This window comes from Mytilus trossulus, chromosome 4 (assembly GCF_036588685.1).
Source record: "Mytilus trossulus isolate FHL-02 chromosome 4, PNRI_Mtr1.1.1.hap1, whole genome shotgun sequence".
In the NCBI taxonomy this organism is placed as follows: Eukaryota; Metazoa; Mollusca; class Bivalvia; order Mytilida; family Mytilidae; genus Mytilus; species Mytilus trossulus.
The window spans coordinates 94,095,033-94,120,758 of NC_086376.1; the positions used below are offsets into that span (position 1 = coordinate 94,095,033).

Genomic DNA, 25,726 nt, shown 5'->3' on the forward strand with positions numbered 1-25,726 from the left:
ATTGAATCCGAAATTAGAACATCACTAATCCGGTGTAGAGAAAATTTTAGTTAGTTTTATTAGCTTCCGGTTTTTCACGATGTCGACTGCCAGAAAAGTCCTTGGCAAAGTTTCTGGTAAATAACATAATTAATCTCCTCCTGTTCATGTTTCGTCTTATAAAAAAAATATTTTCTTAAACATTTGTCGTGCAATCAATACAAAAACTGGCATCGTGTTTGATCATGCTGGAGTCACACATTACAGACACTTGTGTGAAAATCATAGAAATCAAATAAATTCTCTGTTCAAAGGGTGGGGAAGACCCTCAAAAGTGATATTATACACAGAATCGTGTAATATCAGGCAAATGTTTCCTGTGAAAGAAGAAGAACTCCACATATATAAGTAGCTATTGAAATAGAATCATACATTATAGATATTTTTCTAAACTGAATTATTTGTTTTATTTAGAAGGTCATGGCTTATTTTTACATACATTTGTGTAGATAAGATTAGTACATCATTTTTTTTGGTATAATATTCATGTTTTGAAATAAGAAAAAAAGAATTCTTCATTAGCTTCATAAATGAGGAAAAATAGGTAAACCATAGCTTGGATGTCTCTCGTAAAATCTGCACATGGAAAACAGGAAAAGGAATAGAATTAAAAAAATGAGTTGCTGATGCACATTGACATTGTGTGGTGTTTATTGTTGTAATTACCAATTATGAATAGATTTTTTAAAATCTTTATTTCTAAAATTTCAGGGCAAAAAAAAAAACCGGAACCCTTCTCTGGATATATGCCACTGGCATGACTGGTTATTCTTCTGTCAGTGTTAAACTGTTTTAGTTTTTTTTTTTATAAAAATTTGATCCTTTTAACTATTTTCATGTCAATTAGAATATTTTAAAATTTCGGTCTGGCTAATTTGGTGTTTGTCTGACATTTTTGTTTGACAGACAAAGTTTCCTATTGCAATACACTGATATGAATCACCATTTGTTGAAGATGTACATGTATATTCCAACTTTCCACTATCTAGGTAATTCCACAGAAGATAACAGTTTGATTTATATTTTATATTTATACAGCTATTGGCAGAGTAGGAATCCGACACTGTTACACCAACTCACGACCTAACCTGCTGGTCAACAAAAATACAAAAGTCATATGCCAAGGATTTACAGGCAAACAGGTACATGTACAACTAACTGTCCAATTTGTATTTCATCAAACACTGAGTTTTCTAGAGTAATATCATGATTATTGTAATACATGCAGGGTTCACACTACTTCAGAATTATAGGGAGAAGTGACTTCTCTTTTTGAAACTGATAGGGAGAAGTGGTGAGATTTGAAAGAGAAGTGCTCATTCGTGTGGTGCGCTACAATGTTTGGATTTTACTGTAGTATAAACGGTCATTTGTAAATAATGTTCTTTTTATATTGTTCAATTCATATCTGAGTATACAATTAAAGTAACATTTCAAATTAAAAGTTGTTTAAATTTTACTAAGGTCCTTGTGAGAAACTACCAACTAAATATCTAGCACTAAAAGAAAGGTAAAGAAATTATAATATATCAATTACAATTTAATTAAAAACTATCTTGTGTATGAAATTCAGTGTTTCTCATCAAAAGATTTATAAAGGTAAGCTGGGTCATAATATATTGATATTAGTGTAATAGTCTAAGAGTTATAAAGCAACTTCACAATAGTTTACAACAATCCATATAAATTATAGGGAATTATATACACCAATCAATGATGAGTTTATTTAGATGTAACCAAAAGTCTTTTACTGCATGTGGAATGCGTAATTTTTCCTTTTGGGATCAATATTCTTCTGTCAGCTGTTCCATCCGTGCTTTCGTGGTAACTTTTGTAAAAATACAGATTTCGGTCATAGCTGGTCCGTTTCCGATCCATAGTTTAGAAATCGGTCAATGGCGGTCGGTTGCAAGAAAATTTACAAAAATAACAATGTTTGACAAGTTATTTGGAAAGGATCATGACGTTTTTAATGCAATAAATGGATTGAACATTTACTGGAGGCAACTATTATCAGGTTTAAATGAAGTAACAAACTTATTTTGCAGCCGAAAGTTAGGTTGATGTACTTTTTCGAGTAACAAGCACCGGAACTTTCGGAAGTGATAAGAAGTTGTATTTTTATTAAATACTTGCTACTCACTGCAAAAACAATGCTTCAACCTCTTTTCATAAGATAATGAATCGTTTATGTCTGAATTTCTTTAATTATCAATAATGGTAAAAATTGAAAATGTCCGATGACAGAAGCGACTGAAAGCGAGTATCGTAAACAACAGGGCGACTTGTCTTCGCTTTTTGGGGTCAGGGAAAGCGAAGTGAGGGTCGGGAAAGCGACTTCTTCGCCCAAGTCGCCTGGTAGCGTGAGCCCTGACATGTACATGTATGTAATTAACATTCCCATTTTAACAATTTTTTGGGGGGATACAATTGCTTTTAAGCAATCTGTATCTTTATACCATTGACTCAGGGCCATTTCCTCACGTCAATCATTTTATTCTAAACATTAAGGAACATCTCAGATTCCTAAGACTGTCTGCCTTAAAATTAAAGGTAAAAACAAACAAAAGAATTGAATTTAAACAACTTTCCTTTAATGTTCTTCTCATAATCTTCATGTTTCGATATTCAAAATGATATCTCCATTGACTTATATATATACAACACGGAAAATCAAAATTGAGCAGTATTTATATTTAGTGCTCTTATAAATTTAGAAACACGTCAGAGGGAATGTCCCAGTTTTGATAAAATGTGAGAGTTCTCTGAATACTGATAAATCTATATCTGTCATATAAGAACTGAAGTTTTTCTTATATGTCACCTTTATGTAACTGATATTTGATATTGCACTTCCATAAAGAAATGTAGAACTATCTAGGTTGTTTTTAAAATTAACATTTAATATAGGTTGTTGCTCCAAATCACAAGTCTAGGGTTTGTTTAGGTAATTATGTGCATGCATATAGTTTTCTTGACTTCAAAGGGTATCAGAATGAGATTGAATGGTTGCTCTGGACTCCCCATTCCCTTGATTAATTTGAAACTCATGGGATTCTTTTCTATGTCTGTCTGCTATTGAAGGTTACTGTTGCTGCATAATTTCAAATCATATGCATCATTTAAATTCAAATAAATTTATGTAGTCCACATTGTAAAGGTGTAATTACAACACCCCTTGAGCCGAAATGAAGTATTCAATATTATCGTTTCGAGTTGTCTCCCTTCTGAAAGTAACTTCCCTCAATTCTGAATCAAAACACGATACACGACGAGAAAAATTAACTTGTTCTGTCGATAGACATCGTCTTATATATTAAAAACAATTGCAATTTAAACAGAGGAATGTGTACGTAAAGGAGTCATGTCCAATCCTCTCAAAGGAAATTAAATATTTAAAGAGCTACGAATTGGGACGGGTTCCTCCAAGATTAACATAGGAATTTAGGTGATAAGATACAAAGTGAAATACCTTCTCTCACTCTCAGTGACTGCTGTGGAAAATAAACTTGGAATTGATAGTACAAAAACAAAACACAATAAGTACATTGTTCATACACTTGTATCCAGGATTTGCTATTTTTAAAGTTGAATAACTATTCAGAATATGCTTTTTGATTAAAAGTTGCGATTGGAATTCTAACGAGTAATGCAGTCAAATGATTTCTGTAGCATCATATGGATACTAAATAAGAAAGATCTTATAACTATGTTTCAAATATTTCATGTTGATTTCTTATTACATTCTAAAACACACATGGCCGAAATCAGCCCTCAAATTGTATATAAATGTTGTATAACCATGATAACATGTAAAATGACAAATCTATGAAGCTGGTTTGGTAAATTACAAGAAGCTACTATTTTTTAGCTCCACAAACATGACAAAGTTATGTAGAAGGAAAAAAAGATATATACATATAGAAGAATAATATACAAATTTCAATAAAAACTGAATTTCCCTCGTGAACACAGGTTCTCATATCATACATGTATTAGGAATACATTTTGTATCCATGAAACTTTACGCAATACATGTAGGTACACGAAGCAGATGGAAGGGTGCATGAAGAGATTATTATACAGCTATTTAGTTTTGGGCTTCAGAGGTTATAAATTAGAAAGCCAATCAATTATACCTTCATATCCCTTGGCCAAACATGTCATATCCTAAAATATATGCACCCTAAAGGTCACAGTAAGACCAAAGATAACATGAAATGACCTGAACATGTACTATATTGTTATTACATTTAGTGTTTAATGACCAAAAAGGGCTTGAACACAAGTTGAAATGTGATTAAAAATTGCTGATAATGTTGTTTTATATTAAAGGGAACATTTCACAGTCAGCAAGCTCTTGAATATGGCACTAAAATGGTTGGAGGTGTGTCTCCAGGGAAAGGAGGACAGAAACATCTTGGACTTCCTGTGTTCAACTCAGTTCAAGAGGTAGGCAGTTTTTAAATATAATGTCAGCTGAAGTGTAAAACTATAGAAGCCAAATGCAAGCAGAACGTCAATTCATTGCCTGATTTGACCAACAAAAAAGTAATTCCTCTACAGATTACAGGTAAAACAGCTGTGGTGTAACTATTGTTGTATATATGTAACCAAGTACATTATTGCATGTTGTATTTTATTTAAATGTTTACATTCATATTTGGGGTTTCATACTTATTGACAATCTTGATGGTTGGTTATGTATACAAAGTCCTATCCCAAAACATTGATAATGTATAACCATTCTAAATATATGATATAAGAATTCAAAGATTTGGTAAGTTGCCAATGTGACAACTTTCCAACATGTCACCATATAGTCTTCAACAATGAGCAGACCCATCCATACCTGTGATATATAGTAAGCCACATAGGGCCCCACTTGAAATAAGGTGAATATTGATTATTTTTCTTTTTAAACTTTGTTATTCAGGTTAATCTGGTATATGTTTTAGTATTGAAGTCCAATTTCAGAGTTTGAATCAATTCACTGAACATGCACTGAATTATCATGCTGCTTCAATTACACATATATATAACTGATTAAAAATTAGAATAAGAATTCATTAGAAATGCCTAAGCTAAACATGCTAAAGGTATAATCTTCTTGTTTGATTTAAGATAGAAAAACAACATTTTAAGGAAGTTTTAGGGTCTCCTAGCTAGGTTCCTTAAAGTCTTCTTAAATAATATTTATCAATACTTCTTTCTATTTTCTTCCGTATTGAGTTTGTACAATAAGAGAAAAACAAACAGTGATTTTTATTGATCACCTATTGTCATCATTAACAGGCTGTTTTTGTTTTTCTTGATTTCAAGAAGCTACATAAATGCACTGAACCTTAGACTGTAATGATTCAATAAATATAATACATTAATGATACTTAGTTGATAGAATAATAAAATAATGAAGATAGGACAATTTGTTTGAAAAAAATACCAGTAAATAATTACAAGTTATAATTTGTTTGTCAAAAAAACAATTAATTATTATGCTTCTTAAATGTGATTAATTTTGACAAGATATTAAATGTCTTTGGAAATGAAGTGTTTTAAAATAAGGAAACTTTGTTTGTTTTAAAATCTTAATGAAGACATTGTTTTGCAGTGAAAAATATGCATTGTCTCCTTTAGCCATTAAAAAAACCCATTAAATTTCAAATAAATTATTAGACTACCTACACAGAAAAAAGGATACTGTTTTCATGCAATATATAAAATAAATGTAAATAAAGATAACCATTGGTGGTCAGGTGAATACACATCTTCAAATCACAATAATAAATGTATAATTAAGAAATTTTTACCCTGAGCGATAGTGAGGGGTAAAAAATCAGCATAAAGGGACAACCCGTGGTTAAATCACGATATATGCAAGCCCCCATAAATTATGTTGATTCTAATACGACAAACACAGCAATTATTTTGGATCGAAGCGCTCTAGTTGGAGGCAAATATTTGCCGTTCTCATAAATAAATGCACTATCAAATTGGTGTAAAAGAACGGAGCAAACAGAATTAGTGACATGCTTAAACTATTTACCATAACGTATTTAGATAGTTTTGGATGAATTTAAATGATAATTTACTATTTGTCTTATATCTATTAAAAAAATGGCTTATATCACATTTTGATGATTTTCAGTTTCACAAGCGTGTTTGTTCCCGTAAAATGCTTATATTCTATGACGTTGGACACCTCATTCATAAAAAAGCATATGACGTGGGAGTACGATCGAAACAGCCCTGGTAATATATTCATATTTTACCATGGGTGTGTACTCAAACCGTTTGAAGGACGTCTGGTTAGAATTTGAAATACATAACAAAAAAGTATGTTAGGTTTAACAATGTTTAAAGTGCTTAGATAGTTAACTTCCAGCTTTTTTAAGTTTTAAATAAGAACAATATTCAGTCTTGCCAAAAAACATCAAGTTACTTATCATTTAGCAAGTGACCAGAAATATTAATGGTCTAAGAAAAAGAACCTATTTTCACAATAACAAAACATTTCTAGAAGCAGTAGGCTTGAACTTGATATTAAATTAAATATTTATATTCAGTAATAATTATTCCTGAATTAAAAAAAATGATCTACTGGTATTTTTTTGTCATCCTCATTTTCACCTCATTAATTTTTAGAAGATGAGAAAGATTGAATTGATATATATAAGTTTTAATATTTATATTCATTGATATTTTTTTCAATTTAAAAAGTTGACCATTAGGTGTATCTAAATGTCATCTTCACTTTCACCTCTATATTGATATAATTGATTTTATTATTTATTGTCGGAGATGTAACATTAATCATCACCTGGGGCTGAAAGATTGCTATCATAAAATAACAGAAGAATTGGGTACACTTTGGTACAATTCAAGTGCAGTGTACTTTGGAAACATTTTCTATGATACATGTATATGATATTTGACATGTGTATAGGTCTGTTTTTGTTGTTTTCTAGATACACAACAGTTTATATCCCTACATCATGGTTTTTTTCAGTGCACATTATGTTTATATACATTTTGTACATGTGTATTTCAGGCCAGAGATCAGACCAATGCTGATGCCACTGCCATCTATGTCCCTCCACCATTTGCTGCCGCAGCTATCATTGAAGCAATTGAAGCAGAAGTGCCACTTATTGTTTGTATAACTGAGGGTATCCCACAGCAGGACATGGTTAAAGTTAAACATAAACTCATCCGTCAATCAAAATCTAGATTAGTAGGTCCCAACTGTCCTGGTATTATCAAGGTATGTATTGTACAAGACATGGTTAAAGTCAAACATAAACTCATCCGTCAATCAAAATCCTGATAAGTAGGTCCCAACTGTCCTGGTATTATCAAGGTATGTATTGTACAAGACATGGTTAAAGTCAAACATAAACTCATCCGTCAATCAAAATCTAGATTAGTAGGTCCCAACTGTCCTGGTATTATCAAGGTATGTATTGTACAAGACATGGTTAAAGTTAAACATAAACTCATCCGTCAATCAAAATCCAGATTAGTAGTTCCCAACTGTCCTGGTATTATCAAGGTATGTATTGTACAAGACATGGTTAAAGTCAAACATAAACTCATCCGTCAATCAAAATCCAGATTAGTAGGTCCCAACTGTCCTGGTATTATCAAGGTATGTATTGTACAAGACATGGTTAAAGTCAAACATAAACTCATCCGTCAATCAAAATCTAGATTAGTAGGTCCCAACTGTCCTGGTATTATCAAGGTATGTATTGTACAAGACATGGTTAAAGTCAAACATAAACTCATCCGTCAATCAAAATCTAGATTAGAAGGTCCCAACTGTCCTGGTATTATCAAGGTATGTATTGTACAAGACATGGTTAAAGTTAAACATAAACTCATCCGTCAATCAAAATCCAGATTAGTAGGTCCCAACTGTCCTGGTATTATCAAGGTATGTATTGTACAAGACATGGTTAAAGTCAAACATAAACTCATCCGTCAATCAAAATCTAGATTAGAAGGTCCCAACTGTCCTGGTATTATCAAGGTATGTATTGTACAAGACATGGTTAAAGTTAAACATAAACTCATCCGTCAATCAAAATCCAGATTAGTAGGTCCCAACTGTCCTGGTATTATCAAGGTATGTATTGTACAAGACATGGTTAAAGTCAAACATAAACTCATCCGTCAATCAAAATCCTGATAAGTAGGTCCCAACTGTCCTGGTATTATCAAGGTATGTACAAGACATGGTTAAAGTCAAACATAAACTCATCCGTCAATCAAAATCTAGATTAGTAGGTCCCAACTGTCCTGGTATTATCAAGGTATGTATTGTACAAGACATGGTTAAAGTTAAACATAAACTCATCCGTCAATCAAAATCTAGATTAGTAGTTCCCAACTGTCCTGGTATTATCAAGGTATGTATTGTACAAGACATGGTTAAAGTCAAACATAAACTCATCCGTCAATCAAAATCTAGATTAGTAGGTCCCAACTGTCCTGGTATTATCAAGGTATGTATTGTACAAGACATGGTTAAAGTCAAACATAAACTCATCCGTCAATCAAAATCTAGATTAGTAGGTCCCAACTGTCCTGGTATTATCAAGGTATGTATTGTACAAGACATGGTTAAAGTCAAACATAAACTCATCTGTCAATCAAAATCCAGATTAGTAGGTCCCAACTGTCCTGGTATTATCAAGGTATGTATTGTACAAGACATGGTTAAAGTCAAACATAAACTCATCCGTCAATCAAAATCCAGATTAGTAGGTCCCAACTGTCCTGGTATTATCAAGGTATGTATTGTACAAGACAAGGTTAAAGTCAAACATAAACTCATCCGTCAATCAAAATCTAGATTAGTAGGTCCCAACTGTCCTGGTATTATCAAGGTATGTATTGTACAAGACAAGGTTAAAGTCAAACATAAACTCATTCGTCAATCAAAATCCTGATAAGTAGGTCCCAACTGTCCTGGTATTATCAAGGTATGTATTGTACAAGACAAGGTTAAAGTTAAACATCAACTCATCCGTCAATCAAAATCCTGATTAGTAAGCCCAACTGTCCTGGTATTATCAAGGTATGTATTGTACAAGACATGGTTAAAGTCAAACATAAACCCATCTGTCAATCAAAATCCAGATTAGTAGGTCCCAACTGTCCTGGTATTATCAAGGTATATATTGTACAAGACATGGTTAAAGTCAAACATAAACTCATCCATCAATCAAAATCCAGATTAGTAGGTCCCAACTGTCCTGGTATTATCAAGGTATATATTGTACAAGACATGGTTAAAGTCAAACATAAACTCATCCGTCAATCAAAATCCAGATTAGTAGGTCCCAACTGTCCTGGTATTATCAAGGTATATATTGTACAAGACATGGTTAAAGTCAAACATAAACTCATCCGTCAATCAAAATCCAGATTAGTAGTACCCAACTGTCCTGGTATTATCAAGGTATGTATTGTACAAGACATGGTTAAAGTCAAACATAAACTCATCCGTCAATCAAAATCTAGATTAGTAGGTCCCAACTGTCCTGGTATTATCAAGGTATGTATTGTACAAGACAAGGTTAAAGTCAAACATAAACTCATCCGTCAATCAAAATCTAGATTAGTAGGTCCCAACTGTCCTGGTATTATCAAGGTATGTATTGTACAAGACAAGGTTAAAGTCAAACATAAACTCATCCGTCAATCAAAATCTAGATTAGTAGGTCCCAACTGTCCTGGTATTATCAAGGTATGTATTGTACAAGACATGGTTAAAGTTAAACATAAACTCATCCGTCAATCAAAATCCAGATTAGTAGGTCCCAACTGTCCTGGTATTATCAAGGTATGTATTGTACAAGACAAGGTTAAAGTCAAACATAAACTCATCCGTCAATCAAAATCTAGATTAGTAGGTCCCAACTGTCCTGGTATTATCAAGGTATGTATTGTACAAGACATGGTTAAAGTCAAACATAAACTCATCCGTCAATCAAAATCCAGATTAGTAGGTCCCAACTGTCCTGGTATTATCAAGGTATATATTGTACAAGACAAGGTTAAAGTCAAACATAAACTCATCCGTCAATCAAAATCCTGATTAGTAGGTCCCAACTGTCCTGGTATTATCAAGGTATGTATTGTACAAGACATGGTTAAAGGAGTAGGTCCGGTAAGGACGGATTTTGGCCTCAAATTTCAGGTTCATCTGACGGAAGATGTCGACCACTTTTTAAACACTTAAATACATGTCTATTTTATTGGATTCAATTAATATATATGAAAGATTTTAACTAATTTAGTCATAAAAAACGCTCCGATTCAAGCTCAAATATGAAAAATCTACCAAATATGCTGAAAAATGTCACTTTTAAGATGTTTTTTGTCAAAAATGAAAGTGGCCGCATCCGTGTTCATCCTCAAACTTTATATATGTTATGTATTATCATCAAATACAACTTACATTTAAATATTTTGGATGAACACGAATGCGGCCACTTTCGTTTTACAAGGAAACCGTCTAAAATTTAACCAAAATGTTAGAATTGTGAAGATTTCAGTAATTTAGCATGACTTAGTGGTGCTAGTACTCGATATATGTACATCGTATTGTCAAAAACAGCCCATATTTATGTAGCAGAACCATTCTACTGTCCAATAAATAACTAAAAGTATACATTTTAACAATTTTGTAAAACTGCCATTTTTTGGGGCCAAAAAGGGGTCTTACTGAACCTACTCCTTTAAACATAAACTCATCCGTCAATCAAAATCCAGATCAATAGGTCCCAACTCTCCTGGTATTATTAAAGTATGTATTGTACAAGACATGGTTAAAGTTAAACATAAACTCATCCGTCAATCAAAATCCAGATTAGTAGGTCCCAACTGTCCTGGTACTATCAAGGTATGTATTGTACAAGACATGGTTAAAGTCAAACATAAACTCATCCGTCAATCAAAATCTAGATTAGTAGGTCCCAACTGTCCTGGTATTATCAAGGTATATATTGTACAAGACATGGTTAAAGTCAAACATAAACTCATCCATCAATCAAAATCTAGATTAGTAGGTCCCAACTGTCCTGGTATTATCAAGGTATGTATTGTACAAGACATGGTTAAAGTCAAACATAAACTCATCCGTCAATCAAAATCCAGATTAGTAGGTCCCAACTGTACTGGTATTATCAAGGTATATATTGTACAAGACATGGTTAAAGTCAAACATAAACTCATCCGTCAATCAAAATCCAGATTAGTAGGTCCCAACTGTCCTGGTATTATCAAGGTATATATTGTACAAGACATGGTTAAAGTCAAACATAAACTCATCCGTCAATCAAAATCCAGATTAGTAGGTCCCAACTGTCCTGGTATTATCAAGGTATGTATTGTACAAGACATGGTTAAAGTTAAACATAAACTCATCCGTCAATCAAAATCCAGATTAGTAGGTCCCAACTGTCCTGGTATTATCAAGGTATGTATTGTACAAGACAAGGTTAAAGTCAAACATAAACTCATCCGTCAATCAAAATCCAGATTAGTAGGTCCCAACTGTCCTGGTATTATCAAGGTATGCATTGTACAAGACATGGTTAAAGTCTAACATAAACTCATCCGTCAATCAAAATCCAGATTAGTAGGTCCCAACTGTCCTGGTATTATCAAGGTATGTATTGTACAAGACAAGGTTAAAGTCAAACATAAACTCATCCATCAATCAAAATCCAGATTAGTAGGTCCCAACTGTCCTGGTATTATCAAGGTATGTATTGTACAAGACAAGGTTAAAGTCAAACATAAACTCATCCGTCAATCAAAATCTAGATTAGTAGGTCCCAACTGTCCTGGTATTATCAAGGTATGTATTGTACAAGACATGGTTAAAGTCAAACATAAACTCATCCGTCAATCAAAATCCAGATTAGTAGGTCCCAACTGTCCTGGTATTATCAAGGTATGTATTGTACAAGACAAGGTTAAAGTCAAACATAAACTCATCCGTCAATCAAAATCCAGATTAGTAGGTCCCAACTGTCCTGGTATTATCAAGGTATGTATTGTACAAGACAAGGTTAAAGTCAAACATAAACTCATCCGTCAATCAAAATCCAGATTAGTAGGTCCCAACTGTCCTGGTATTATCAAGGTATGTATTGTACAAGACAAGGTTAAAGTCAAACATAAACTCATCCGTCAATCAAAATCCAGATTAGTAGGTCCCAACTGTCCTGGTATTATCAAGGTATGTATTGTACAAGACAAGGTTAAAGTCAAACATAAACTCATCCGTCAATCAAAATCTAGATTAGTAGGTCCCAACTGTCCTGGTATTATCAAGGTATGTATTGTACAAGACATGGTTAAAGTTAAACATAAACTCATCCGTCAATCAAAATCCAGATTAGTAGGTCCCAACTGTCCTGGTATTATCAAGGTATGCATTGTACAAGACATGGTTAAAGTCAAACATAAACTCATCCGTCAATCAAAATCTAGATTAGTAGGTCCCAACTGTCCTGGTATTATCAAGGTATGTATTGTACAAGACAAGGTTAAAGTCAAACATAAACTCATCCGTCAATCAAAATCTAGATTAGTAGGTCCCAACTGTCCTGGTATTATCAAGGTATGTATTGTACAAGACAAGGTTAAAGTCAAACATAAACTCATTCGTCAATCAAAATCCTGATTAGTAGGTCCCAACTGTCCTGGTATTATCAAGGTATGTATTGTACAAGACAAGGTTAAAGTCAAACATAAACTCATCCGTCAATCAAAATCCAGATTAGTAGGTCCCAACTGTCCTGGTATTATCAAGGTATGTATTGTACAAGACAAGGTTAAAGTCAAACATAAACTCATCCGTCAATCAAAATCTAGATTAGTAGGTCCCAACTGTCCTGGTATTATCAAGGTATGTATTGTACAAGACAAGGTTAAAGTCAAACATAAACTCATTCGTCAATCAAAATCCTGATAAGTAGGTCCCAACTGTCCTGGTATTATCAAGGTATGTATTGTACAAGACAAGGTTAAAGTTAAACATCAACTCATCCGTCAATCAAAATCCTGATTAGTAAGCCCAACTGTCCTGGTATTATCAAGGTATGTATTGTACAAGACATGGTTAAAGTCAAACATAAACCCATCTGTCAATCAAAATCCAGATTAGTAGGTCCCAACTGTCCTGGTATTATCAAGGTATGTATTGTACAAGACATGGTTAAAGTCAAACATAAACCCATCTGTCAATCAAAATCTAGATTAGTAGGTCCCAACTGTCCTGGTACTATCAAGGTATGTATTGTACAAGACATGGTTAAAGTCAAACATAAACCCATCTGTCAATCAAAATCCAGATTAGTAGGTCCCAACTGTCCTGGTATTATCAAGGTATATATTGTACAAGACATGGTTAAAGTCAAACATAAACTCATCCATCAATCAAAATCCAGATTAGTAGGTCCCAACTGTCCTGGTATTATCAAGGTATATATTGTACAAGACATGGTTAAAGTCAAACATAAACTCATCCGTCAATCAAAATCCAGATTAGTAGGTCCCAACTGTCCTGGTATTATCAAGGTATATATTGTACAAGACATGGTTAAAGTCAAACATAAACTCATCCGTCAATCAAAATCCAGATTAGTAGTACCCAACTGTCCTGGTATTATCAAGGTATGTATTGTACAAGACATGGTTAAAGTCAAACATAAACTCATCCGTCAATCAAAATCTAGATTAGTAGGTCCCAACTGTCCTGGTATTATCAAGGTATGTATTGTACAAGACAAGGTTAAAGTCAAACATAAACTCATCCGTCAATCAAAATCTAGATTAGTAGGTCCCAACTGTCCTGGTATTATCAAGGTATGTATTGTACAAGACAAGGTTAAAGTCAAACATAAACTCATCCGTCAATCAAAATCTAGATTAGTAGGTCCCAACTGTCCTGGTATTATCAAGGTATGTATTGTACAAGACATGGTTAAAGTTAAACATAAACTCATCCGTCAATCAAAATCCAGATTAGTAGGTCCCAACTGTCCTGGTATTATCAAGGTATGTATTGTACAAGACAAGGTTAAAGTCAAACATAAACTCATCCGTCAATCAAAATCTAGATTAGTAGGTCCCAACTGTCCTGGTATTATCAAGGTATGTATTGTACAAGACATGGTTAAAGTCAAACATAAACTCATCCGTCAATCAAAATCCAGATTAGTAGGTCCCAACTGTCCTGGTATTATCAAGGTATATATTGTACAAGACAAGGTTAAAGTCAAACATAAACTCATCCGTCAATCAAAATCCTGATTAGTAGGTCCCAACTGTCCTGGTATTATCAAGGTATGTATTGTACAAGACATGGTTAAAGGAGTAGGTCCGGTAAGGACGGATTTTGGCCTCAAATTTCAGGTTCATCTGACGGAAGATGTCGACCACTTTTTAAACACTTAAATACATGTCTATTTTATTGGATTCAATTAATATATATGAAAGATTTTAACTAATTTAGTCATAAAAAACGCTCCGATTCAAGCTCAAATATGAAAAATCTACCAAATATGCTGAAAAATGTCACTTTTAAGATGTTTTTTGTCAAAAATGAAAGTGGCCGCATCCGTGTTCATCCTCAAACTTTATATATGTTATGTATTATCATCAAATACAACTTACATTTAAATATTTTGGATGAACACGAATGCGGCCACTTTCGTTTTACAAGGAAACCGTCTAAAATTTAACCAAAATGTTAGAATTGTGAAGATTTCAGTAATTTAGCATGACTTAGTGGTGCTAGTACTCGATATATGTACATCGTATTGTCAAAAACAGCCCATATTTATGTAGCAGAACCATTCTACTGTCCAATAAATAACTAAAAGTATACATTTTAACAATTTTGTAAAACTGCCATTTTTTGGGGCCAAAAAGGGGTCTTACTGAACCTACTCCTTTAAACATAAACTCATCCGTCAATCAAAATCCAGATCAATAGGTCCCAACTCTCCTGGTATTATTAAAGTATGTATTGTACAAGACATGGTTAAAGTTAAACATAAACTCATCCGTCAATCAAAATCCAGATTAGTAGGTCCCAACTGTCCTGGTACTATCAAGGTATGTATTGTACAAGACATGGTTAAAGTCAAACATAAACTCATCCGTCAATCAAAATCTAGATTAGTAGGTCCCAACTGTCCTGGTATTATCAAGGTATATATTGTACAAGACATGGTTAAAGTCAAACATAAACTCATCCATCAATCAAAATCTAGATTAGTAGGTCCCAACTGTCCTGGTATTATCAAGGTATGTATTGTACAAGACATGGTTAAAGTCAAACATAAACTCATCCGTCAATCAAAATCCAGATTAGTAGGTCCCAACTGTACTGGTATTATCAAGGTATATATTGTACAAGACATGGTTAAAGTCAAACATAAACTCATCCGTCAATCAAAATCCAGATTAGTAGGTCCCAACTGTCCTGGTATTATCAAGGTATATATTGTACAAGACATGGTTAAAGTCAAACATAAACTCATCCGTCAATCAAAATCCAGATTAGTAGGTCCCAACTGTCCTGGTATTATCAAGGTATGTATTGTACAAGACATGGTTAAAGTTAAACATAAACTCATCCGTCAATCAAAATCCAGATTAGTAGGTCCCAACTGTCCTGGTATTATCAAGGTATGTATTGTACAAGACAAGGTTAAAGTCAAACATAAACTCATCCGTCAATCAAAATCCAGATTAGTAGGTCCCAACTGTCCTGGTATTATCAAGGTATGCATTGTACAAGACATGGTTAAAGTCTAACATAAACTCATCCGTCAATCAAAATCCAGATTAGTAGGTCCCAACTGTCCTGGTATTATCAAGGTATGTATTGTACAAGACAAGGTTAAAGTCAAACATAAACTCATCCATCAATCAAAATCCAGATTAGTAGGTCCCAACTGTCCTGGTATTATCAAGGTATGTATTGTACAAGACAAGGTTAAAGTCAAACATAAACTCATCCGTCAATCAAAATCTAGATTAGTAGGTCCCAACTGTCCTGGTATTATCAAGGTATGTATTGTACAAGACATGGTTAAAGTCAAACATAAACTCATCCGTCAATCAAAATCCAGATTAGTAGGTCCCAACTGTCCTGGTATTATCAAGGTATGTATTGTACAAGACAAGGTTAAAGTCAAACATAAACTCATCCGTCAATCAAAATCCAGATTAGTAGGTCCCAACTGTCCTGGTATTATCAAGGTATGTATTGTACAAGACAAGGTTAAAGTCAAACATAAACTCATCCGTCAATCAAAATCCAGATTAGTAGGTCCCAACTGTCCTGGTATTATCAAGGTATGTATTGTACAAGACAAGGTTAAAGTCAAACATAAACTCATCCGTCAATCAAAATCCAGATTAGTAGGTCCCAACTGTCCTGGTATTATCAAGGTATGTATTGTACAAGACAAGGTTAAAGTCAAACATAAACTCATCCGTCAATCAAAATCTAGATTAGTAGGTCCCAACTGTCCTGGTATTATCAAGGTATGCATTGTACAAGACATGGTTAAAGTCAAACATAAACTCATCCGTCAATCAAAATCTAGATTAGTAGGTCCCAACTGTCCTGGTATTATCAAGGTATGTATTGTACAAGACAAGGTTAAAGTCAAACATAAACTCATCCGTCAATCAAAATCTAGATTAGTAGGTCCCAACTGTCCTGGTATTATCAAGGTATGTATTGTACAAGACAAGGTTAAAGTCAAACATAAACTCATTCGTCAATCAAAATCCTGATTAGTAGGTCCCAACTGTCCTGGTATTATCAAGGTATGTATTGTACAAGACAAGGTTAAAGTCAAACATAAACTCATCCGTCAATCAAAATCCAGATTAGTAGGTCCCAACTGTCCTGGTATTATCAAGGTATGCATTGTACAAGACATGGTTAAAGTCAAACATAAACTCATCCGTCAATCAAAATCCAGATTAGTAGGTCCCAACTGTCCTGGTATTATCAAGGTATGTATTGTACAAGACATGGTTAAAGTCAAACATAAACTCATCCGTCAATCAAAATCTAGATTAGTAGGTCCCAACTGTCCAGGTATTATCAAGGTATGTATTGTACAAGACATGGTTAAAGTCAAACATAAACTCATCCGTCAATCAAAATCCAGATTAGTAGGTCCCAACTGTCCTGGTATTATCAAGGTATGTATTGTACAAGACATGGTTAAAGTTAAACATAAACTCATCCGTCAATCAAAATCCAGATTAGTAGGTCCCAACTGTCCTGGTATTATCAAGGTATGTATTGTACAAGACAAGGTTAAAGTCAAACATAAACTCATTCGTCAATCAAAATCCTGATTAGTAGGTCCCAACTGTCCTGGTATTATCAAGGTATGTATTGTACATGACAAGGTTAAAGTCAAACATAAACTCATCCGTCAATCAAAATCTAGATTAGTAGGTCCCAACTGTCCAGGTATTATCAAGGTATGTATTGTACAAGACATGGTTAAAGTCAAACATAAACTCATCCGTCAATCAAAATCCAGATTAGTAGGTCCCAACTGTCCTGGTATTATCAAGGTATGTATTGTACAAGACATGGTTAAAGTTAAACATAAACTCATCCATCAATCAAAATCCAGATTAGTAGGTCCCAACTGTCCTGGTATTATCAAGGTATGCATTGTACAAGACATGGTTAAAGTCAAACATAAACTCATCCGTCAATCAAAATCTAGATTAGTAGGTCCCAACTGTCCTGGTATTATCAAGGTATGTATTGTACAAGACATGGTTAAAGTCAAACATAAACTCATCCATCAATCAAAATCTAGATTAGAAGGTCCCAACTGTCCTGGTATTATCAAGGTATGCATTGTACAAGACATGGTTAAAGTCAAACATAAACTCATCCGTCAATCAAAATCCAGATTAGTAGGTCCCAACTGTACTGGTATTATCAAGGTATGTATTGTACAAGACAAGGTTAAAGTCAAACATAAACTCATCCGTCAATCAAAATCCAGATTAGTAGGTCCCAACTGTCCTGGTATTATCAAGGTATGCATTGTACAAGACATGGTTAAAGTCTAACATAAACTCATCCGTCAATCAAAATCCAGATTAGTAGGTCCCAACTGTCCTGGTATTATCAAGGTATGTATTGTACAAGACATGGTTAAAGTCAAACATAAACTCATCCGTCAATCAAAATCCAGATTAGTAGGTCCCAACTGTCCTGGTATTATCAAGGTATGTATTGTACAAGACATGGTTAAAGTTAAACATAAACTCATCCGTCAATCAAAATCTAGATTAGTAGGTCCCAACTGTCCTGGTATTATCAAGGTATGTATTGTACAAGACATGGTTAAAGTCAAACATAAACTCATCCGTCAATCAAAATCCAGATTAGTAGGTCCCAACTGTCCTGGTATTATCAAGGTATGTATTGTACAAGACATGGTTAAAGTCAAACATAAACTCATCCGTCAATCAAAATCCAGATTAGTAGGTCCCAACTGTCCTGGTATTATCAAGGTATGTATTGTACAAGACATGGTTAAAGTTAAACATAAACTCATCCGTCAATCAAAATCTAGATTAGTAGGTCCCAACTGTCCTGGTATTATCAAGGTATGTATTGTACAAGACATGGTTAAAGTCAAACATAAACTCATCCGTCAATCAAAATCTAGATTAGTAGGCCCCAACTGTCCTGGTATTATCAAGGTATGTATTGTACAAGACATGGTTAAAGTCAAACATAAACTCATCCGTCAATCAAAATCTAGATTAGTAGGTCCCAACTGTCCTGGTATTATCAAGTTATGTTGATTCATACATGACCATTTGAATGACGAACATAAACTCAATTCTTCAGTCTTAATCCAGGAAATGATTTGTACCAAAGTTTTGCAGTTGGACAGTTGGGTCTGTATGAAAAATGCAAAATTATTTCTGTGTCAAAAAGTGAATTTTTAAGTTTAAAACTAACTATTATTTCAAAGGCAGGCTATTGGTATGACTATTAACAGTTTTAATTTAAATTATGTCCAATTGAACTTACTGGTAATTTTTATACGACTGCAAAAATTATTAAAAAAAAAGTTGTATATTGGTATCACGTCGTGGTCACCGTTGTCTTCGCAAAATTTACTTCTATATACTATCTTATGATCATAAATAAGCTTCTGTCCAATTTTGGTACAAACCCAGGATAGTTAAAGAAAGTTATCAAAATTTTTTAAACTTTTACCACAGAGTGAATGTAATGTTTCCCCGCAGAAAAACTAAGTCCATTCAAATGTAAAATGTGAAAAAAATGGATTTATATTTTTACAAAATCTACTTTTGGATACTATCTTATGATCATAAACAAGCTTCTGTCCAAGTTTGGTACAAACCAAGGATAGTTTAAGAAAGTTATTAAAATTTAAAAAACTTTTACCACAGTGTGAATGTAATGTTTCCCCGCAGAAAAACTAAGTCCATTCAAATGTAAAATGTGGAAAAAATGGATTTATTTTTTTACAAAATTTACTTCTGGATACTATCTTATGATCATAAACAAGTTTCTGTCCAAGTTTGGTACAAACCCAGGATAGTTTAAGAAAGTTATTAAAATTTTAAAAACTTTAACCACAGAGTGAATGTAAAGTTTCCCCGCATAAAAGTCCATTTAGAAGTAAAATATTTAAAAAATGGAATTTTATTTTTACAAAATTTACTTCTGGATACTATCTTATGATCATAAACAAGCTTCTGTCCAAGTTTGGTAGAAATCCAGTATAGTTTAAGAAAGTTATTAAAATTTCAAAAACTTTAACCACAGAGTGAATATTTGTGGACGCCGCCGCCACTGCCGACGGAATGTAGGATCGCTTAGTCTCGCTTTTTCGACTAAAGTCGAAGGCTCGACAAAAAGGAGTCAAAAGGGTCCAAAATTAAACTTAGTTTGATTTCAACAAAAATTGAATATATGTTTTTTTTTTATATGCTGAATCTAACCATGTATTTAGATTTTGGATATTGTACCATAATAGGTAAATGTCCAATTTAAATTTTTTAAGTTCTCAGACCACATTTATTCTATGTCATCTATTTAATCACAATCCAAATTCAGAGCTGTATCACGCTTGAATGTTGTGTCCATACTTACCCCAATTGTTCAGGGTTCGACCTCTGAGGTTGTATCAAGCTGTGCCCTGCAGAGCATCTGGTTCAATTATATTATTAAAAGAAAAGCCTTATGTGACTCACATCAATATTTGAAGTTATATACCTCTTGAACATGTCTACTTATTTTGATTTCAGCCTGGTGAGTGTAAGATTGGTATTATGCCCGGACATATACACAAAAGAGGGAAAATAGGTAGGTACATTTATTATATATTTAGAAAACAGTACATAAATATCACTAATGATTTAACACATTTACAGCATTTTATGGTAATAGGCATATGACACACATTAATCATCCTAACTTCAGCAAATAATGATTGATGGAACTGTGAATTTCTATATATAAACATGCAAACCTTGAACATCAAATATGCAACATTCTAATGCAACAACGTTTGTAACGTTCATTTTGATTGGATAACGTCACTTTCTTACATGGCATCAATTGACAATTGATGCTATGGGACGTATGCGCAAGCGCAGACGGCATATAACAGATTTTGAATACATGTTTTAACGTTGTTTTCTGTTAGTTTCATTAGAATGGAGATAACAATATTGTATTTTAAGCTCCGACGGCATCAATTGGGGATTTGATGGTCGCAAATACCCGTTTACTGTCTCCGCTAACGCGTCGCCAGTAAACTTAATTTGCGACCATCAAATCCCCAATTGATGCCGTCGGAGCTTAAAATACAATACAGTTATCTCCTAATTGCCTTAACTAAAGGACTTTGTCATGTAATAAAAGTACAGCCCATAGCAATCTAAAAAAAAAGACCATGAAATAACAACTGTAAAACAATAGAAACAAGAAAACCAAGGGCCTGATTTATGTATATAACAATAAAACAAATACAAGTTTGATATACAGCAACAAATGATCACCACTTAATTGCAGACTTGGGACAGGCACATACAGAATGTTGCTGGCTTTAATATGTATGTGATCACACAACCCTCCCCTAACCCAGCACAACATAGCCGTGGTGTAGTGGTTAGTGCATCGGACTACTAACACAAAGGTTCCTGGTTCGATTCCCGTTTGGGATGAAAATTTCAGGAACTCAATTTTCGGCTCTCCCTTGACACCATTTGCGAGTATGGTCTTGAGGAAACGATGATAGTCCGTCGGACGGGGACGATAAATGGCTGGCCCGTGTTAAGAGAGAGCCATATCTCTTGCACGTTAAAGACACCCTTGTAGATTTCGAAAAAGAGTAGGCTAATGCCGCTACAAGGCAGCACTCGCACCCGAAAAGTGGAAAGGGATTAATATAAGTTGTAAAACTTGTTTCCCAATCCACTATAAATAAATATGTTTAAACTAAACTAACCCAGCACAACATAAGAACATTATTACAAAATAATAGACAAAACTTATTATTAAAGCATAAAAATGTTAAAATTGGACATTTTTTTGTCATCAACCTTTTACTGCCAAAGCTGTACATGAAAAAAAATGTTATATATAGAAAACACAAAAACTGATCGTAACATTAAGGGGATCAAATTTGATTCTGATGAACATTTCAACACATCAATGATACTTTAGTGATGCTGGAGGCCAAAATATTTGAAAATCCAAACCCTAGTAAAAATGTTGGAGAGCTGATACACTAAACAGGACCAAAAGTAAAACCAAACCTGGTTACCTGAGTTTTTAATGACTAATATTTGTATATTTCAAGGCATTGTTTCAAGGTCTGGTACCTTAACATATGAAGCTGTACACCAGACAACAATGGCTGGACTAGGACAGTCACTCTGTGTTGGTATTGGTGGAGATCCATTTAATGGAACAAACTTTATTGATTGTTTAGAAGTTTTCTTATCAGATCCACAAACAGAAGGTACATACATTATTTACAGCCTTGTCAATTCCACAAACAATATCTTTTTAAATTAGAAAATTCTTACCAATGAAATATTATCATGATTATACTGTAGATTCATTTATTTTGGTAAGTACCCACTTGTGAGGGTAAAAAATTGGCACTTTGTTAAACACAAAATCCACAAAAATTGGTATGGCGCTTAAAAATAAAACATAGCACTCAATATTCAAAAAACAATAATAAATATGATGAATAATTTGTTTTCTTTTATTGATATAAAGCATGAGTTGCCATAGTTGGTTTTCTGATAATGTATGATATCCAATGTCACCAGAATTTCCAAAGTTTAACTGAACAATAATTATAGTTATTCTCACTGTTGATGGACATACCAAGACCTATAACTGCTTCAATATCATTTGATCTCTGGTGAATAAGTTTCTCATTAGCAATCATACTGCTGCACCTTGGTTTTGTATTTTTTGTTTGTTTGCTCTAAAAATTATTGTTGGAGAGAGGACAAAAATAATGTAACATATTTTGATTATACATTTAGGAATAGTATTGATTGGAGAAATTGGAGGAGGTGCAGAAGAAAAAGCATCTGAATATCTCAGGAATAATAACTCTGTAAGTAGATATAGCTGCTATAATTGGACCAGCCTATAACTATGAACTCCTTTAGTTTGTGTATATGATGCATATAATTAGGATAAAGATATGTGAGATAAATGTTAATGCCCCAGTCTACTAACAGATACTGTAGATTCAGAAATAATTATGTGCATTTATTGCAATTCTTTACCAATAGACACACATTCAATTTTGATTTTTATTGCAATTTAAGGAAATGATGCAAACTTACAATGCTATACATAAATCGATGTTCAAATTTTGGCAACACTATCTGTTTGCATTTTTCACAATTATACAAAAATCATTGAATGTGCAGTATTCATAGTGGGTATAGCAACAGACAATTGATTCTAACTGAATCATATTGATGATCAAGGCAGCCTAGTGAAAGATTAAAACAAGGATTTTGGTAGATATGTCACCAACATCCAATTTGTAAATGAATAAAAAACCAGAAAGAAAAATCTGACATTGGACATACCAATAAAATAGTTTTATATACAGAAATTGTTGGTAACAATGGGAATTCAAAAATTCACATTAGTTTTGGTTTAGGGTTAATATAAAGAAATTCTGAAAGAAAATCATTAAATTTGAGTACACTGTAGTTACAAATAACAATACGGATGGGTAGATAGTAATACCATGTCAAAAGTAGGCTGTTTTTTCTGACATTTGGATATAAAGTTTTCTACTGATTGTTCACAATCCATCTCTCTTTTTCAGGGACCAAATGCCAAACCAGTTATATCCTTTATTGCTGGAGTAACAGCACCTCCAGGGCGTAGAATGGGACATGCAGGAGCTATCATTGCTGGGGGTAAAGGTGGAGCCGAGGAGAAGATCGAGTCATTGAGAGAAGCTGGGGTAGATGTAACCATGTCTCCAGCTCAACTAGGAACAACTATGGCTAAGGTAATAATTGTACTAAAAAGGGGGGGGGGGGGGTGTCACTGGTGTAGATGTAACCATGTCTCCAGCTCAACTAGGAACAACTATGGCTAAGGTAATAAGTGTACAATAAAAGGGGGAGGGTCACTGGTGTAGATGTAACCATGTCTCCAGCTCAACTAGGAACAACTATGGCTAAGGTAATAAGTGTACAATAAAAGGGGGAGGGTCACTGGTGTAGATGTAACCATGTCTCCAGCTCAACTAGGAACAACTATGGCTAAGGTAATAATTGTACAATAAAAGGGGGAGGGTCACTGGTGTAGATGTAACCATGTCTCCAGCTCAACTAGGAACAACTATGGCTAAGGTAATAAGTGTACAATAAAAGGGGGAGGGTCACTGGTGTAGATGTAACCATGTCTCCAGCTCAACTAGGAACAACTATGGCTAAGGTAATAATTGTACAATAAAAGGGGGAGGGTCACTGGTGTAGATGTAACCATGTCTCCAGCTCAACTAGGAACAACTATGGCTAAGGTAATAAGTGTACAATAAAAGGGGGAGGGTCACTGGTGTAGATGTAACCATGTCTCCAGCTCAACTAGGAACAACTATGGCTAAGGTAATAATTGTACAATAAAAGGGGGAGGGTCACTGGTGTAGATGTAACCATGTCTCCAGCTCAACTAGGAACAACTATGGCTAAGATAATAATTGTACTTAGGAATGAGGGTTACATCAAGTCAATGTTATAAAAATAAACAATTGACATCTTTTCAATTTTCCTACATAAAAAGATGAGTTAATGAACCACTTCCCAAATTTAAACTCTGTCTGAGTGTTGTGTATGAGTTTCATAGAATTTGGAAAGACAAACACAAGTTAGAGTGCAGTAACTGAATATTTTTTTTAGTTTTCCAAGTTTAATAAAGGCATAACTAAAATGACTCAATGCCAACATTCAACTCTGCTTGCCTGTTGTGGTTTTTTTGTATTGTGCACGAGTTTCATAAAATTTGCATGAGGTAAACTTAAATAAAGTACTGAAACAAAAATGGAACAGATGGAAGGAAAGTCAAGGGTAACACTTAATTCCCCATTTGGGCTGGACATAATTGAAATACTTGAGAAAAAAACAAATTTTTATGCAGTTGAACATCAATTTAAGATGATAAGTTAAAGCCAGAATAACCATTCTTCCAATTCTATGCTTGTGTATTATATTTGTTTACCTTTCTGTTTTCAGGCTATGAAGGCAGCAGGAAAGTGATGACTAGATTCCTCAAGATATTTATAGACATTAATCAATAATTTAGACAAAGATTTTCATGATTGTTATATTTATGAATTATGTGATGAATAAACAATAAACCTTATATTTGGATGACTTGAATTTGCTGATATGAAAAGGAGGAAAGAAACTGTGAATTCAGTATTAAAGCTTCCATTAAAAGTCAGATTTTACTGTTACGGTTTGTAAGTGTTATATCAAAGACTGTATTTCAGAGAACAATACATTTTGCTGTTATGGTTTGTAAGTGTTACATCAAAGAAGGTATTTCAGAGCACAATACATTTTGCTCTATTCTTGTTTTGGTACTTTACAGCGAGATTGTTGAAGATTTTTAGGCCGTTTTTATTAAATAAGTTGGTTTACCAATCCGCCGACAGAATTTTTCGCTAATTCAAATAAAAATAAACGCACATTTGTCCTTAAAAATTATTTCCACCGACCTCATATTTATCGATTTACTAAGAAAATTTTAAACGGTATTTTTGTGTTTACGTTTCGTATTCTGGTTCCTATTACTGCATTAAAAAATCGTAAACCAGTGCATCCTTAAACCCTGACTTCCGTTTAGGAACCAGACGATATCAGGGCATGGTTTGTTTACTATGGATAACCAGTGTACATCCATCTGGATGTGGACGTCCTAAATAATTCAATTTTATCAGACAAAAAATTTGTGAAATGCCTTTGTCATGAAACCATAGGTCAAGTTATTAATGAACTATTAGAAAACTTTAATGTTGTGATTGAAGAGATTAGGGCCGGCAGTTGTGACCATAGCAAAACA

At 33.7% G+C, this 25,726-nt stretch overlaps 1 protein-coding gene across 1 annotated transcript; it reads left to right on the forward strand.

Annotated features, from left to right (window-relative positions):
- On the forward strand, positions 1-25,032 carry LOC134716368 (succinate--CoA ligase [ADP/GDP-forming] subunit alpha, mitochondrial-like). Its single transcript, XM_063579333.1, has 9 exons — positions 1-116; positions 1,078-1,181; positions 4,375-4,491; positions 7,091-7,303; positions 20,413-20,470; positions 21,972-22,133; positions 22,675-22,748; positions 23,481-23,669; positions 24,895-25,032. The coding sequence occupies exons 1-9, from the start codon at positions 80-82 to the stop codon at positions 24,916-24,918; spliced, it is 978 nt and encodes a 325-aa protein (XP_063435403.1). The 5' UTR covers positions 1-79; the 3' UTR covers positions 24,919-25,032.
- Positions 25,033-25,726: the final 694 nt, after the last annotated feature.